Source organism: Drosophila biarmipes, chromosome X (genome assembly GCF_025231255.1).
Source record: "Drosophila biarmipes strain raj3 chromosome X, RU_DBia_V1.1, whole genome shotgun sequence".
Taxonomy (NCBI): domain Eukaryota; kingdom Metazoa; phylum Arthropoda; class Insecta; order Diptera; family Drosophilidae; genus Drosophila; species Drosophila biarmipes.
The window spans coordinates 9717583-9732755 of NC_066611.1; the positions used below are offsets into that span (position 1 = coordinate 9717583).

General features: G+C 50.9%; 7 protein-coding genes across 9 annotated transcripts in view; 4 read left to right on the forward strand and 3 right to left on the reverse strand.

The window, feature by feature from the left end:
- LOC108023932 (uncharacterized) overlaps positions 1 to 15173 on the forward strand; it is a 46491-nt gene that overhangs the window by 15985 nt on the left and 15333 nt on the right. The window lies entirely within an intron of this gene.
- Positions 125 to 1218, reverse strand: LOC108023901 (zinc finger protein 660). The gene is made up of 2 exons (XM_017093587.1): positions 1213 to 1218; positions 125 to 703 (listed from the first exon to the last, which is right to left on the reverse strand). Exons 1-2 carry the CDS (start codon positions 1216 to 1218, stop codon positions 125 to 127), a joined length of 585 nt encoding a protein of 194 aa, XP_016949076.1.
- Positions 750 to 2961, reverse strand: LOC108024053 (zinc finger protein 16). Its single transcript, XM_017093835.3, has one exon. The coding sequence runs from the start codon at positions 2849 to 2851 to the stop codon at positions 1412 to 1414; it is 1440 nt and encodes a 479-aa protein (XP_016949324.1). The 5' UTR covers positions 2852 to 2961; the 3' UTR covers positions 750 to 1411.
- On the forward strand, positions 3346 to 5044 carry LOC108024046 (phenylalanine--tRNA ligase alpha subunit). Its single transcript, XM_017093822.3, has one exon. It carries the CDS (start codon positions 3452 to 3454, stop codon positions 4946 to 4948), a length of 1497 nt encoding a protein of 498 aa, XP_016949311.1. The 5' UTR covers positions 3346 to 3451; the 3' UTR covers positions 4949 to 5044.
- Positions 5353 to 6743, forward strand: LOC108023918 (uncharacterized). Its single transcript, XM_017093602.2, has one exon. It carries the CDS (start codon positions 5474 to 5476, stop codon positions 6419 to 6421), a length of 948 nt encoding a protein of 315 aa, XP_016949091.1. The 5' UTR covers positions 5353 to 5473; the 3' UTR covers positions 6422 to 6743.
- On the forward strand, positions 7147 to 12525 carry LOC108023994 (mothers against decapentaplegic homolog 3). 2 transcript variants are annotated; one of them, XM_044092999.1, is made up of 3 exons: positions 7147 to 7707; positions 7881 to 7944; positions 8490 to 12525. In XM_044092999.1, the coding sequence occupies exon 3, from the start codon at positions 8737 to 8739 to the stop codon at positions 10192 to 10194; it is 1458 nt and encodes a 485-aa protein (XP_043948934.1). In that variant the 5' UTR covers positions 7147 to 7707; positions 7881 to 7944; positions 8490 to 8736; the 3' UTR covers positions 10195 to 12525. The 2 variants fall into 2 exon arrangements, with proteins under 2 accessions (XP_043948934.1, XP_016949219.1); XM_017093730.2 differs by lacking the exon at positions 7881 to 7944.
- Positions 12484 to 14861, reverse strand: LOC108023995 (zinc finger protein 239). 2 transcript variants are annotated; one of them, XR_007764035.1, is made up of 3 exons: positions 14092 to 14861; positions 12690 to 13512; positions 12484 to 12613 (listed from the first exon to the last, which is right to left on the reverse strand). XR_007764035.1 is itself a non-coding variant. In XM_017093731.3 (2 exons), exons 1-2 carry the CDS (start codon positions 14329 to 14331, stop codon positions 12772 to 12774), a joined length of 981 nt encoding a protein of 326 aa, XP_016949220.1. In that variant the 5' UTR covers positions 14332 to 14861; the 3' UTR covers positions 12484 to 12771. The 2 variants fall into 2 exon arrangements, 1 of the variants encoding a protein (XP_016949220.1); XM_017093731.3 differs by having other exon boundaries at positions 12484 to 13512.

The window sequence follows — 15173 nt, forward strand, 5'->3', positions numbered from 1 at the left end:
AAAAGCATTAACCGCAGGTTAGAATTCGAAGCTAACCGTTTTTTGAAATGGAATTGAAAAGGCCAAAAGAGGTTTAGTTTTTCGTATTTAATAAAACGAGGCAAGCTGCCAGCGCCGCAGAGAGTCAATTCTGATGCTGATCCTGAATAATCTGCGTATCCTTGAGCTCCCGAGTGACCCGCTGGTTCCTTTGGCGGTGCATCCGCTTGTGCTGGGCATAGCCCGCCGCCTGGGCGAAGGACTTGTCGCACTGCGAGCACTTGAAGCGCTTCGCCTGCTCATGGAGCGGCCTGTGGTGGTAGAGAGCCCGCGAGCTGGAGAATCCCACATTGCAATCGGTGCACATGTGCCGCTGGCGGCGTTGGGCGGCCTCCAAGTGCCGCTCCAGATGGCTCTTCAACTGATAGCTGGCCGGGAAGCTCGCCTGGCAGGTGTGGCAGCTGAAGGGCTTCTCGCCGGTGTGGCGCCGCCGATGCACCTGCAGATTCCAATGGATCCCCGTCCGATAGCCGCAGAACTCGCACATCAGTCGCCCTCGCCCTCGCCCGCGTCCGCCATCACCATCCGCACTTGGATTCGCACGTTCCGCCGACATGGTCGCCGCGCGTGTGCCAAATCTAAACGTCGGCACTATTGTTAGACGCAGCGATTTACACCTTAGCACTTGGCATTTGGCCGCCTCAGCGGTTGGGCCGATTAATTGCTGTCAAAACAAGCGAATTGTTTGGCTAAATTAAGAACGGGGGCCCTTTTGTGAATCAGATTCTGTTATATTTATCAATACAAAAAGGTTATCCCCCGTTTCCTGCGGGGATTTCCAAATTCCAATGTTATCCGCTGGCCGGGATTACAGATTTCAGGGTTTCCCTTCGGCTTCACAGGACTTGGTCGAAATTGACTTGGTGGTCGGAAGCATTTCGTTATACAGTATGTACACCTTAAATTGACTTAACCTATATGTCTATGTGTATTTTTAACTTTAACAAAGTTTAGTGTTCAACAAAAACCTTTAGTTCTACTAAGTTTAACCAAAGCTTAGGATTAGCAGCTTTCCATGCCATCTTAATATTTACAATTCCACTTTTGTGAATGCATTTCACAACATTCAGGACCGCTTTATCCCTCGCATGTTAAACTAAAAGTAGGTTTTAAGCCGTAAATTAAATTATAAGCCGAAAGCCTAATTTGAGTTTAACCAGCGGATGGGACAACAGCCATAGTTCTAGGTCTAGAGGAGTGTACCAGTTGGGTACAACTAAATTCGAGGAAAATCCATGGAATGAAAACCGAAACAAAAGAACCTTTAGATATTGCTGTCTCCTATAGCCTATGCCTGAGTTCCTAAACCTAAACGTCGCGACTGGAAGATACAAAACATTAGCCTACACTTGTCCCCTGGATCCTTGCGATCCTAGCCGTTGAGCTCGTCGTTCCGGTGCTTGCGCATATGTCCGGCGAGTCCCGCCGCCTGGGCATAGGCGTTCCCGCAGAGCTTGCAGACGAACTGCTTGGTGTCCGCGTGGAGGAACTTGTGATGATAGAGGCCCTTCTGCCGCGAGAAGGTCGCCCCGCAGACGCTGCACACATGCGGCCGCTCCGTGGAATGCATGGCCATGTGCTCGCGCAGGCCCGAGTGCGAGGGGAATCGCTTGTCGCACACCTGGCAGCCGAAGGGCCGCTCGCCCGTGTGGCTCCTGATGTGGACGCGCAGCGTCTCCTTGTTCCGGCAGCTGTAGCCGCAGCTCTCGCACACGAAGTTCTTCTGCTCCGTGTGCACCTTGCCGTGGTTGCGCATGTGGCGGACGGTGAAGAAGCGCTTGCCGCAGCCGGGATGCGGGCAGGGCACGTTCCGTTCGCTGGTGTGCTTCAGCTGGTGGCGCTTTAGCTCGTGGCGCGTCTTGTAGCGCCGGCCGCAGACCACACAGGCTGCTCCGCCGTGGGCCTGCACCATGTGCTCGTCCAGCAGACGGAGGCGCGGCAGCTGGGCTTCGCACTCCAGGCAGGTGAAGGTGGTGGAGCCTCCTCCGCCCTCCTCGCCGTTGTCGTGGTCCCGCTTTAAATGCTGCCTCAGGCTGTATTTCCCGTGGTAGATCTTGCCACAATGCTCGCATTTGTGCTCCTGCGCGGTGGAGGATGTCTTGGCCGGCGCCTCCTTGGGCGGCTCGTAGTCCGCATCCTCGCTGTCCGCCTCCGGAGAGGCAGCATCCTTGTGCTGACGCACTATGTGCCGCTCTAGGACCTTGCGGCTCTGATAGACCTTCGTGCAGTGCGGACAGAAGTGGGGCGTCTTCGCCGACTGCCTGCTTTCGCTGTCCGGGTCCAGTTTGATGGCGCACTCCTCCTGCTCAGAGTCCTCCTCCTTGTAGTCCACCTTGAGGGCCCGCACTTGACGCAGGGATTCGCTGGCTGCCGGTGCATGCTGATGATGATCCACTTGCCACTTGATGATGGTCTGCCTGAACGGCCGCTCTTCCTCCTCCTCGTCCAGCTCGGGCCCCAGAGAGACCCGCTCATCCTCGTCGTCGCTGTCCTCGTCGTGGTCGCCGCCAATCTCGTACCAGGCAAAGGGATTCACCTGCGCCACAATGGGCACCGGCGAGGTGTGCTCCCTGTCGCGATCCCGCTCCTGCTTGAGGTCCGCTCCTCCGGCGTCCAGGGCCGCCTCCGTCTTCAGCAGCCCGTTCTCGAAGTGGACATTCTGGACGTGGAGCAGGAAGTCCCCGAAGACAAAGCTCTTCATCTCACAGAACGCGCAGTCGATGCGAAAGCTGTGCAGGCTCTGGAAGTAGATCTCGCCGCACTTGGCGTTCGCCATTCCGGCGTACGTGTCCGGCTTGAGCGTCTTGAGCATGGTAGCGGCTCTTTGCTCCCACCTGGCCGTTGCTCGCCAGGATTCGCGTCCTTTTTTCGAATATTTTCGTCCAATAAGAACGCGAGCTTGCAGTGTTGAACAGCTGTTCCTGTTGCAGGTGCCACTGTGCTGATCAGCGGGATTTGTTATAGCTAGAAGTAGCTCAGTTTTCTAGCTAACGTTTTTTAAAATTTATTTTTGGTTTTATATTATATATTTGAAATATATATTTTATTTAAATTCTCAACAAATGCATAAGACTTTTCTTTGTTCATTTTGTTATTGTCTGAACAAGCTATAATTGTGTAAATTACTTGACTAGGTTAATAACAGAAAATATATACCATATATATCACATATATATTGAGGTGTAAATAAGTCTTTCGTCTCGTTAACTGAATATAAGTTAGGTTTCTCTAGCTATTTGTCTAGCCAACTTAAAGCGGTCGCCATTTGCCAACACTGGCTTCCTGCCAGCACTGTCGATACCGATGAGCGATAGACCCCGATGAGTTGCGTTGTGGCAACACGAGATTCCGATTTGGCATTCCTCCGGAGAATTGAATTTAGCCGTGAAATAAACCCACTGAACCGCCGGCCATGCATCCCGATCTCACAGAGCGCATTCTCCAGCAACTGGAGACCGCTGACAAGGTGGACACCCTGGACCTGGCGGTGTTGTTTGCCGAGGATCACCAGAAGATAGTGGGCGCCCTGAAGAGCATCCAGGCGCATGGCGAACTGGTCACCGCGGAAACGGCCACCCACAAGAGTCTGGGCCTCACGGACGAGGGTCGCGCCGTCGTGGAGCACGGCAGCCACGAGGCCTTGGTCTACGCCGCCGTTCCCCCGGAGGGCATCGCCCAGGCGGCTCTGATGGCAGCCGGCGGGCCAAATGCCAAGGTGGGCTTCAGCAAGGCCATGTCCCACGGCTGGATCCTGGTGGACAAGAGCGTCAGTCCGCCGCTGGTGCGCCGCAAGGTGGACACAATCACCGATGTGGTGAGGAACCAGCTGCACCAGGTGGCCCAGGGAAAGGGCGACCAGCTGCCCACCAAGGAGGTGGCCGACTTCAAGAAACGCAAGCTCCTTCAGGAAACCACCACCAAGAGCTTTGTCCTGGCCCGCGGCCCCGAGTTCGCCACCACACTCACCAAGCTGGAGACGGATCTCACGGTGGAAATGCTCGCCAGCGGCCTGTGGGATCAGCTCAAGTTCAAGGCCTACAACTTTGATGCCCTGGGTGCGCCACCGACGCGTGGCCATCTGCATCCGCTGCTCAAAGTGCGCACCGAGTTCCGGCAAATATTCCTCGAGATGGGCTTCTCCGAGATGCCCACCAACAACTATGTGGAGTCGTCGTTCTGGAACTTCGATGCGCTCTACCAGCCGCAACAGCATCCGGCTCGCGATGCCCACGACACCTTCTTCGTGAACAACCCGGCCAAGAGCCACAAGTTCCCGCAGGACTACCTGGAGCGGGTGAAGAAGGTGCACTCGCAGGGTGGCTACGGGTCCAAGGGCTACGGCTACGACTGGAAGCTGGAGGAGGCGCAGAAGAATCTGCTCCGCACCCACACGACGGCCGTGAGCGCCAGGATGCTGTACAAGCTGGCCAACCAGGAGGGCGGCTTCAAGCCGGCCAAGTACTTCAGCATCGACAAGGTGTTCCGCAACGAAACGCTGGACGCCACCCATCTGGCGGAGTTCCATCAGGTGGAGGGCGTGATCGCAGACGTTGGCCTCACGCTGGGCGATCTCATTGGCACGCTGTACGAGTTCTTCAGGAAGCTGGGCATCACGCAGCTGGAGTTCAAGCCCGCCTACAACCCGTACACCGAGCCCAGCATGGAGATCTTCTGCTATCACCCCGGCCTGGGCAAGTGGATCGAGGTGGGCAACTCGGGCGTCTTTCGGCCGGAGATGCTGCTGCCCATGGGACTGCCGGAGAACGTGAACGTGATTGCCTGGGGCCTGTCGCTGGAGCGACCCACCATGATCAAGTACGGCATCAACAACATCCGCGACCTGGTCGGACCCAAGGTGGACCTGAAGATGGTGGAGGAGGGCCCAATCTGCCGGCTGGATCATGCTTAAAGCCTTAGAAACCCCAGGACCTGCGATCAAATTGCATTTTTTTTCAACACACGAATGTTCCAAAAATATTTATAAATAAAGTTTCCGCCACAAAAATTGTCTCTAAATACTCAAGAAACTTAGCAATATTTTTAAGCAAAACATCATCTCAGAATTTATATTTTTTATTTATGTGTAAATTTTTTAAATTTGGCGGGTTGCCTCAGCTGCTCTTCAGGGCTGTCGAGTAGCAGACCGTGTGTTTTCAAAAATGTTTGATCTGGAAATAAGCTATGTTTATTTCAAAATTTGTAAAAAACAAATTTTTAAGAGTCTGTTTATCAAAGCTTACAAAGAGAACAAAATATTTGCAAATCGAATATAAAATATCGAAGATAAGTATGCAAGCTACTTGGCAACCCTGCCCCGTACAACGTCACCTCACACACACACATATGCAGGCGCACGAAGAAAACAATAACAAACGAAGCAGCCAAACAAAAAACCGAAAATTCGTCATCAAGCGCTGGAGTCTTGGCCCCAAAGATGGCTACCAATCCGACGCAGACCCTCCACCAGGCGATCCAGGCCAAGTACGGCCTCCAGGACGCCAGCGACGCGTCCCCAGGGGGCAGCACTAGCGGCACGCCCCCCCAAGCGACGCCCAGATTTGTTATTCCGCAGCTGAAAATTCCGCAGCTGCGGCTGCAGGCGGCCACCGCGGATGCGGCCGCCCAGCGGGAGTCCCGTCTGGCGGCGGACGCCCACAACCAGCTGCTGCTCAACGAGATCCAGCTGAGGCGACGCCAGCGCTCGGAGAGCGAAAACCAGGTGTTGCTATCGACGACGGGCACAGGATTCGTGATTCCCCAGTTGGCAGCGACGACGACGACGCCCGGGAAGCCCCTGAACATACCGCTCCTGTCCCGGCTGGAGCGCGGTGTGGACCAGCTGCGGATACGGGACGATGGAGGCGACGGGGCCACTGCTTCCCAGGCCACGGCCACGCCAGCACCACTCATCGACCTGTCGTCCACGGTGATAGCTGCCAGCAAGGACGCACCGCCCAAGGAGTCGGCGAGCAAGGCGCGCCAGCTGACCAGCCGGGAGAACTTTGACATACCCTTCATTGCCTGCGATCGTGGCAGGAGGAGCACGCCCACCGGAGGTCTGTTGGCCACCCGGCGGCGGTCCCTCAACGCCGAGGACGAGGAGGCGGCCGAGGACGAGCTGGCCAACCAGGCGCCTGCGAATACCAACTACCCGGAGCATCCGGGTCCCATTGGCCAGATGCTGGACGCGGTGGTGGGCTACCCGGAGCCGAGGAGGCCCCGCCTGGAGTACGCCGTCACCCGGCTGGAGCGGCAGCATCTGAGGATGTGCCAGCGGGAGGAATACGGCAGCCAGGTCAAGAGATTCCGCTTCAATACTCCCTCGCCGGATGAGCTCGTGAAGCAGGCGCTGCAGAAGTCCTGGCGCGTCTCCCGCACTTGACTCCAACGCCCGTCGCTTCCTTTATCCTTTAATTGACAATTACCGAAAAGTAAAATCAAAACAAATCGATTAAGTTTAAAATGCTAAGTCCTTCACTTGGCAGGACGACCCCTGAAACCTAAGTTTACCAAAATTATAAATTACATTGCAATTATTTTTTTAGTTGACCTTTCCTGACCCGATTAAAAGGTTAATTTCTATTAAGTTTATGATTTTCGTTGCTTGTTTGCCAGACGTAATGGTCAAGAGTAGTATTAAAAAAATACACTTTTTTTAATCTTAAAATAAATTAAATAAAATATCAAAAGCGGTTTTGAAAGAATTTCAGTTTGAAATCTCTGGTGTTTCAGAGTACGCTTTTGAGTAGTATTAAAAAAATACACTTTTTTTAATCTTAAAATAAATTAAATAAAATATCAAAAGCGGTTTTGAAAGAATTTCAGTTTGAAATCTCTGGTGTTTCAGAGTACGCTTTTGAACTACTTGCAGTCTCTGGGATATTGTAATTGCAAGCAATTTTTTAATTTACTTAAACAAAATCGAGAAAATTAAAAAATAAAAGCTGCGCACATATTTCAAATTTGAACAGGTTCGTGGCGCCACTACTTTAGCCGGGAAACCAACCTGCCAGTGCTGTGTTACGTCACAAACATCGATGGCCGCCAAGAAACATCGATGTTTCTCAAAAAAAATGTTTAACAACATCGATGTATCGATGCCGCCATCGATGTTTCTCCATCTCTAGGCGAAATCGCGAAACGAAACGCAACGCAAAATACTAAATTAAGCCAATTGGAACGCATTTCGAGGGCAAGGAAACTACCGAATTGTAGCTCTTAAAAACAGAAAGCGCAAGAAACCAACGGCAAGGAGGCGTTAGAATAATAAGAAGAAGTTCTCTGTTCTTGTTGTGTGCCCCCCGTGCGTGTGCGTGTGTTCGTGTGCGTGTATCTTTCCTGTCGGTGTCCGGAGACGGTGCATTGGTGTGCGTGAGCCTATAGCTGTCACCTTCTAGCGCGCGCACAAGATATATACACACAGAACTTTGAAAAAGCGGTGGCCACCACACGCCCCCTTTCCAGACCACCACCCCCCATCCCGTTGTCTGGATGTGTGCGCCCGGTTCCGGTGCCGTTTGGTTACCGTTACCGTTCCCGTGCCCGTGCCCGTGCATCTGGTTCTGGAAGCAGTGTGCGTGCGAGTGAGAGGGCGCCACTCGTCTAAGGAGCAGCCGCAGGAGCAAGAGCAGGACAACAGAGGAGCCCGAGTTGCCGGTACCGTTACAGGTAATATATATATACGAATATATGTACTTGAGTGTGCATGGTGGATACGGATACGGACACACATGGATACAGCTACAGATACAGATACAGATACTGAGATACATTCCAAACCGAATCGGCTGTGTGCAATTTTCGCTTTTCATGCACATTTTATTATTTGTTTTTTTTGCCAGCCCAATCCAATTCAACCCAATCGAACCCCTCCTGCCGGCGGCGCTCGTGGTTTTGTTATTTTCGGTAATTTATTGCCCCGCCTTCGATAAGATGGAAAATTCCAAACTGCCCACAGATTAGGCGTGTGTATATATATTCTCGTTCTGGTTCTGTTTCTGCTTCTCCGGCTGCTGTAACGCAACTCAACGCAACTGACAAAAAAGAATTAGAGGAACGAAAGCGTCTGCAAGCGCAGACATTTGACCTTGTTGGGGACAATAACAATAATCACAACAATAGTGACAGAAGCAACAATAACAACCCACGCAGACAGACGATTGCAGTTGTGATTGGCGATTTGCGATTGGCGATTCGCGATTCCCCAACTGTGAAAGAAAATCTGAATTGAATTCGATTCCCGAAGAAATCGGAATCTAAAGTAACATTTAACAGATTACCCGTATAAACACACGCACACACGCTCGGCCAATTATCACAAACATCGTCATCAGGGTCGGGCTTTTATCAGATCCAGCCGCTGCGCACACACGGGCCCCACACACATGCAAGCCAATTATCAGGTTTTAATTACTAAAGCACGCACAACTAAACCCATTCCACTATTCCAGATCCAAAACACTCGGGGCCAGCAGGAGCACCGTTCCAGTGGTTCCAGTGCCGTACCAGTTCCAGTATTCCAGACTAGGTGATCAACAAGAAACCAAAAAAAAAGTAACATTAACACAAGCACACAACACGGAGAGCCAGGCCAAGCAGGAGCAAGTGCGTCCGCGAGCGGAGAGACAGCAGGAGGAGGTGGAGGAGGAGGAGGAGCAAACCCGGAAAGCCCAGGAAAACTCCCCCTGAGACCCTGAAATGTTGCCATTCACCCCGCAGGTGGTCAAGCGTTTGTTAGCACTCAAAAAGGGCAACGAGGACAACAGCGTCGAGGGCAAGTGGTCGGAGAAGGCCGTCAAGAACCTGGTGAAGAAGATCAAGAAGAACTCGCAGCTGGAGGAGCTTGAGCGGGCCATCTCCACACAGAACTGCCAGACTCGGTGCGTGACGGTGCCGCGCAGCAAGCCAGCTCCCGCCGGCGAGCATCTGCGCAAGGGTCTGCCGCACGTCATCTACTGCCGCCTGTGGCGCTGGCCGGATCTCCAGTCGCAGAATGAACTGAAGCCCCTCGACCACTGCGAGTACGCCTTCCATCTGCGCAAGGAGGAGATCTGCATCAATCCGTATCACTACAAGAAGATCGAGCTGTCCATCCTGGTGCCCAAGTCGCTGCCCACGCCGCCCGACTCCATTGTCGACTATCCGCTGGACAACCACACGCACCAGATACCCAACAACACCGACTACAATGCGGCGATAATTCGCAGCGCCTCGTTGAGTCCGCCGCAGTATATGGAATTGGGCGGTACCGGGCCCGTTTCCGTATCATCGTCGACCAGCTCGACGCCCGCGACAGCCGCCGGTGGCGGTGGTCCCTCCTCCTCCTCGTCGTCATCCTCGTCCGCCGCCTCCGCGTACCACCAGCAACAGCAGCAGCTGTCCTTTGGCCAAAACATGGACTCTCAGTCGAGTGTGCTCAGTGTGGGCAGCAGCATTCCCAACACCGGCACCCCGCCGCCCGGCTACATGAGCGAGGATGGTGACCCCATCGATCCCAACGACAACATGAACATGTCGCGTCTAACGCCCCCCGCCGATGCAGCCCCGGTGATGTACCACGAGCCGGCCTTCTGGTGTTCCATCTCCTACTATGAGCTGAACACGCGCGTCGGCGAGACCTTCCACGCCTCGCAGCCCTCGATCACGGTGGACGGCTTCACCGATCCCTCCAACTCGGAGCGCTTCTGCCTCGGCCTGCTGTCCAATGTGAATCGCAACGAGGTCGTCGAGCAGACGCGCCGACACATCGGCAAGGGCGTGCGGCTGTACTATATTGGCGGCGAGGTATTCGCCGAATGCCTGAGCGACTCGTCCATCTTTGTACAGAGCCCGAACTGCAACCAGCGATACGGCTGGCATCCGGCCACCGTTTGCAAGATTCCGCCCGGCTGCAACCTGAAGATCTTCAACAACCAGGAGTTCGCTGCCCTGCTGTCGCAGTCCGTGTCGCAGGGATTCGAGGCCGTCTACCAGTTGACGCGCATGTGCACCATCCGCATGTCGTTCGTCAAGGGCTGGGGCGCCGAGTATCGCCGCCAGACGGTCACCTCGACGCCCTGCTGGATCGAGCTGCACCTGAACGGGCCGCTCCAGTGGCTGGATCGTGTGCTCACGCAGATGGGATCGCCGCGGCTGCCGTGCAGCTCCATGTCGTAAGCGCATAGGCCGGTTCCGGTTTTCAATTTTCCCCTCCCCACGTTGCCCGCCGCTCAGAAGGCGCCGGAGTTCGAGGCCCATTTGGAGCTGCAGCTGCAAACCCAGAAAGCCCAGTTTGGCGCTGACAAGTAACACTGATGAACTGAAGAAAAAGAAGAAGAAATACTAGCCTCAAGAATTTGCGGCAGTCAGTATCCTTAAATATCGCTTTTCGGCACCATTCGAAAGAAATTTTGAATTGAAACCCGCTGCTTGTTTGGGCTATATTTACATCCGCAAGTTCTAGACGAAATTGGTATAAGATCAAGAACCTTTCGTTCAATTTTTAATAGAATTCGCTGAGCCCCTAGGCAGTGAAAATTGTAATACGTCCGCAAGGGCATTAAGTTGCACATTTTTGTTCACTAGCTTTAGAAGAGGTTAAATTGAATTGCCAAAAAACAATCGAACAAAAGCTGGGCACACGGACAGTGAAATCCTGCTGTACTACCCCAAAACTATGTATGTTATCAAGATAAATTCCCCAGAAGGCTTTTAGAAACCCCAAAACGCATACTATACACCGCTGTTAATGTTAATCAATTAGCCCGCTTCATCAGTGTTGCTGGTCAGGGCCTCCATGGGAAAGCAAAATGAGAATCGGAATTGGTTTCAATGAGAAAACCAAGAAAAATTCTGAGAGCACATATGAAATAAGTTCAGGCAAATTATATACGAGTACACACTTGAGTAATTGAAAACAAATGGTAGATGCAACCAGATACAGATAGAGATATATCTATATACAAAGAGCACACACTTACATGTGGGATATATATCTTTACAAGCATATATGAGAGAGAAACATGTATTTGGCGTTACAAGCTTAGGACTATATATTGTGTAGGTGGAAACAGTGGAGAGTTACAGTTTTCGATAAGGAGCAACAATTTTTTTAAAAATTTTACACACAAAAAAAAGAGGAAATAACCGAAATGGAACCGACCAGGACACACACACAAAACCCGAAAGAAACCCCGAATCTGTGTGCGTAGAGTTGGTGGCGCTAGAAGCGAGAGAGTCAAAATTCTTTGAGAAAGAAGCAAAACAAGTATATCGGTGATTTGGAACAGAAGAGGACGAGCAAACAGGAACTGGGATTTATCAAGCTTGAAGCTTACACACACAGACACAACACACACCCTCTACCATACATTGCAAATGTACATAAGACCAAATGATTGAAATTATTACGCAGGACCTCCACTTGATCGAGTATGGGATGATAAATGTATCCGTTTGATGATGGTTGTTAAACGTTTCGATTTTCGCTTAGTACGTGTGTGTTACAAATTCGTCAACTCTTAAAACGCAGTCAGCTCTTGTTAGTCGTAATATCCGTAAAATGCGATCATATATCCTATATGTAAAGCACTTGCCCAACAAAATTTGAATGCCGCAAATCAAGTCAGGCCCGCACGGGGCCCCACTTTGTTCAGAAATGCATTTATTGTGTACCAAGCGAGAGATTCTTACTTCTTTACCACCCTCGGATTCGAACCGGTAGCTCAACCTATATGCAATATGGTTTGCCGGTGTTGACCGGATTTTGCTTGGCAAGTGCGCGTTTTTCTTGGGTCTAGATCTTAAGTCTATATATGTAACGAAATTCGCTAGCTTATCTTAACATTTAAAGAGCCCCAACCAGTTTATGTTCGAGTTCGATTTGTTTCTACTTCCACATTTGCGGATTCTTTTAATTTTTTTTTTGTGTCCTCCGCTTCGCTGTTACAACCAAAAATAACTGTACCGCCCGGCCAGTGTTGAACAGGGCACAGTGCGCAGCGGCCAGTGTTGGCCAGCGCTCTTGCCCGCTGACCACGGCGTAACTTTAGTTTAAGTTTTGCCCATTGTTTTCCCCCTTTGTTGCTTTTAAGTTTCTCACGTAGACACTTAATCCTGATTGGCAATCAATCGAATAAACGATCGCGAACGAGATTTTGTTTTGTTAATTGGCTCCAATTACGGTTTTGAACCACCCAGGGGCGTCCCTGGCTTTGAATTAATCATTTGTTTACGTATTTCCGGCTAAACCCGCTAAGAATGTAATGTAATCTTTAAGTTATGCCTAACGAAACAAAGCAAAGAAGGCGACCATGCAGCAACAGTCAACAGTCCTCGGACCCCGATCGACAGGATCGTGTGAACACAACCACAGAACCAGCAACCCGTACCCGTAACTTTATAAAGTATAAATACAAATATATACATATATCTAATATGCAAGCATGCAGATAAAGACAAACAGAATTCGTATATATAAATAAACACTTATATTGAATGGAAAGCGCAGCCGAGCCCACGTTGGCGGAGCTTTGGCCTGGGTCGTGTGTTGGATTTTGTGGATTGAACAGGAGTAGATGGGGAGGGGCTTGTCGTTCTTAATCGGAGCATATACAACAATATAATAATTTTTAAAAATTTTAAATCATTTAAGTATAGTTTTGTGAGCTTACACCTAATGAATCCTCCCATAAGGCAAGCCTCTTCCTGGCACAGAAACGAACTCAAATGTAGAACCAACTCTCAACTCCACCTTCAGCGCTCGTGCACCTTGAGGTGCTGCTTGTGGTTGGACTTGCGCAGGAATCGGGCCGGACACATGGGACAGGCGAAGGGACGCAGCTGGGAGTGGGCGATCTGGTGGTGCTTCAGCTCCGAGGCGCTGAAGAACCGCTTGCCGCACTGCGGCTGCGCACAGGCGAAGTCCCGCTGGTTGTAGTGCCGCTTCAGGTGGATGCTCAGGTAGCACTGATCCGTGAGCACCCGGCTGCAAATCGGGCAGGTGAAGCTCAGCGCAGATGTGTCCCGCTGCTCGTGCTCGCCCAACGACTGGTCGGGATCCGGATCGGCTTGCGCCGAGTGCCTCAGCTTGGTGTGGATGCGTCGGGCGTGGATGGAGTGGAAGGAGAGCTGACAGTGCTCGGCCTGACACGGGTACGGCTTCTCCCCGGTGTGCAGTCGCCGGTGGACAGCCAGGTAGTTGGCGTACCGAAATCCCTTCTCGCAAATGTCGCACTTGTGCGGCCGCTCCGCCGTGTGGGTCACGGCATGGATGCGGAGCTTGTTCAGCTGCCTGAAGGCCTTGCCGCACTCCTCGCACACGTGCGGCCGCTCGTCCGTGTGGGTCATCTTGTGAATGCGCAGGTTGTAGGCCTCCGAGAAGCGCCTGCCGCAGACGTCGCACGGGTGATCCTTGCCAGCTCCTGGGCGACGTCTAGTCGTTGGTCTCCGCTTGGGCTTGCACGTCTCCACTGGCTTCTGTTCTGCGGCTATTCGCTGTGGGAGAGCATAGAAAATGTTACTACTGTGTTAAAGGCCATAAAGCTATGTAGAAGTACCAAACCTATGGGTTCTTCAAATTTGTTTAAAAAAAAATTACTTTTGTATCTTTAAATATGATATTTTTAGCTTAATATATCATAATTAAACACGATTTTCTTATATTAAAAAAAGTACCGAATTTCTTAAAGGTTTAAACAATTTTTAAAAATAAAAATTGGCCTAAGAAATCGTTCCAAAGATCTTAACCCACAAGCAAATATGTTTTCAGAAAACTTTTAATTTGAATCCCCTTAAAAGTGTTTTCATTTTTTATATTAACGAAGTTTTTGAGAAGCTTAAACAATTTTTAAAAATAAAACATATATTTTTCTGAAAACTATTATTTTGTATACCCTCAAAAGTGGTATATTTTTTTTATCAAACCATAACCAATCTTATAACAACTTTTTCTTAGACTTCTTAAATAAACTATAAACAAAGCTTTAAACACCTTACATGAATCTCGAAAGAAAACATTACCTATACAAATATATTTTATGACCTCAACCTTTAAAAGTAAACTCCACAGCATACCTGCTTTTTCTCACAGATCCTTTGGGATCTCAGCTGAATGGGGTTCACTAGCTCCAGCAGATCGAATCCCGAATCCGTGCCGAGCAGCCCCACCTCCATGGACCCACCTTCGCCCGAGAGACCCTCCAGTTGGGCGAACAACTGCAGATCCCCGAGGCAAACGCCATACTCGCCCGGATCCTCCACTGGAAAGCTCCCCAGTTCCGCATCCCCGATGGACATGAGATCTTCAGATCGCATGACGGTGCTGCGCTTCCGTGCTGATAGCTGCTGATTCGCCAACTGCCGCCCAAGACTTCCGCTGGCAGCGCACACACAAAATATAGAGCCCACGGATTCCGGGCGAGCGTCGATAAGATTACGCCGTGTTTAATTATGTAGTATATTACTACAGGCTGTAGTTATTGGCCCTGGAACCAAGCCGAACAAGCGGGTGTCGCTTGTATTTTATATTTTATCGAAATGTCGTCCATAAAGTTTGCCTATAAATGAATGATTAGGCCACTGGTCTGCACTTTAAACGCTGGCGGTGTGCACTTTGAGCCAGTGGGACGATCCCCCATTGGACACCGACCGCCCCACCCGTTCTATGTGCTCCAACGCGTACAACCGACAGTTTTGTCTGTGGCTCAACTTTATCGGGTTGCCCTGATAAGACCCTGTGCCCCGGCCCCAGTCGTTTGCCTTCCAGCGGAGAAGTGGTAGCTATGGGTGGGGGAGAACTGGGATCGAAGGTGTTCCCCGGCGAGAGATCATCTTGCACCGCCCAGTTCCCATGGACTCAAAGTTCGAAGCGGAATCGAAAGCAAGCCAAGCACTTGAGATCGATCTTGGCAGTTGGACATGGGCGGTGTGGTAAACTGTGCTTAGGGGGTGGTATAAAATTGTTGGCAATGTATCTATAATATCAAAACCTTATATTTTCTATTTCCAATCTATTTCTTATATCATATCATTTTTACTTAGTTAGGTATTAAAATCTTTAGTTATTTATTTTTGTATTTTTTAAGGTAAAATCCCCCTTTTCTGCCGCCCTTGGCCTCACTCAAATGTAATCAAAAGGCTTTGCTAGGTGCGCAATG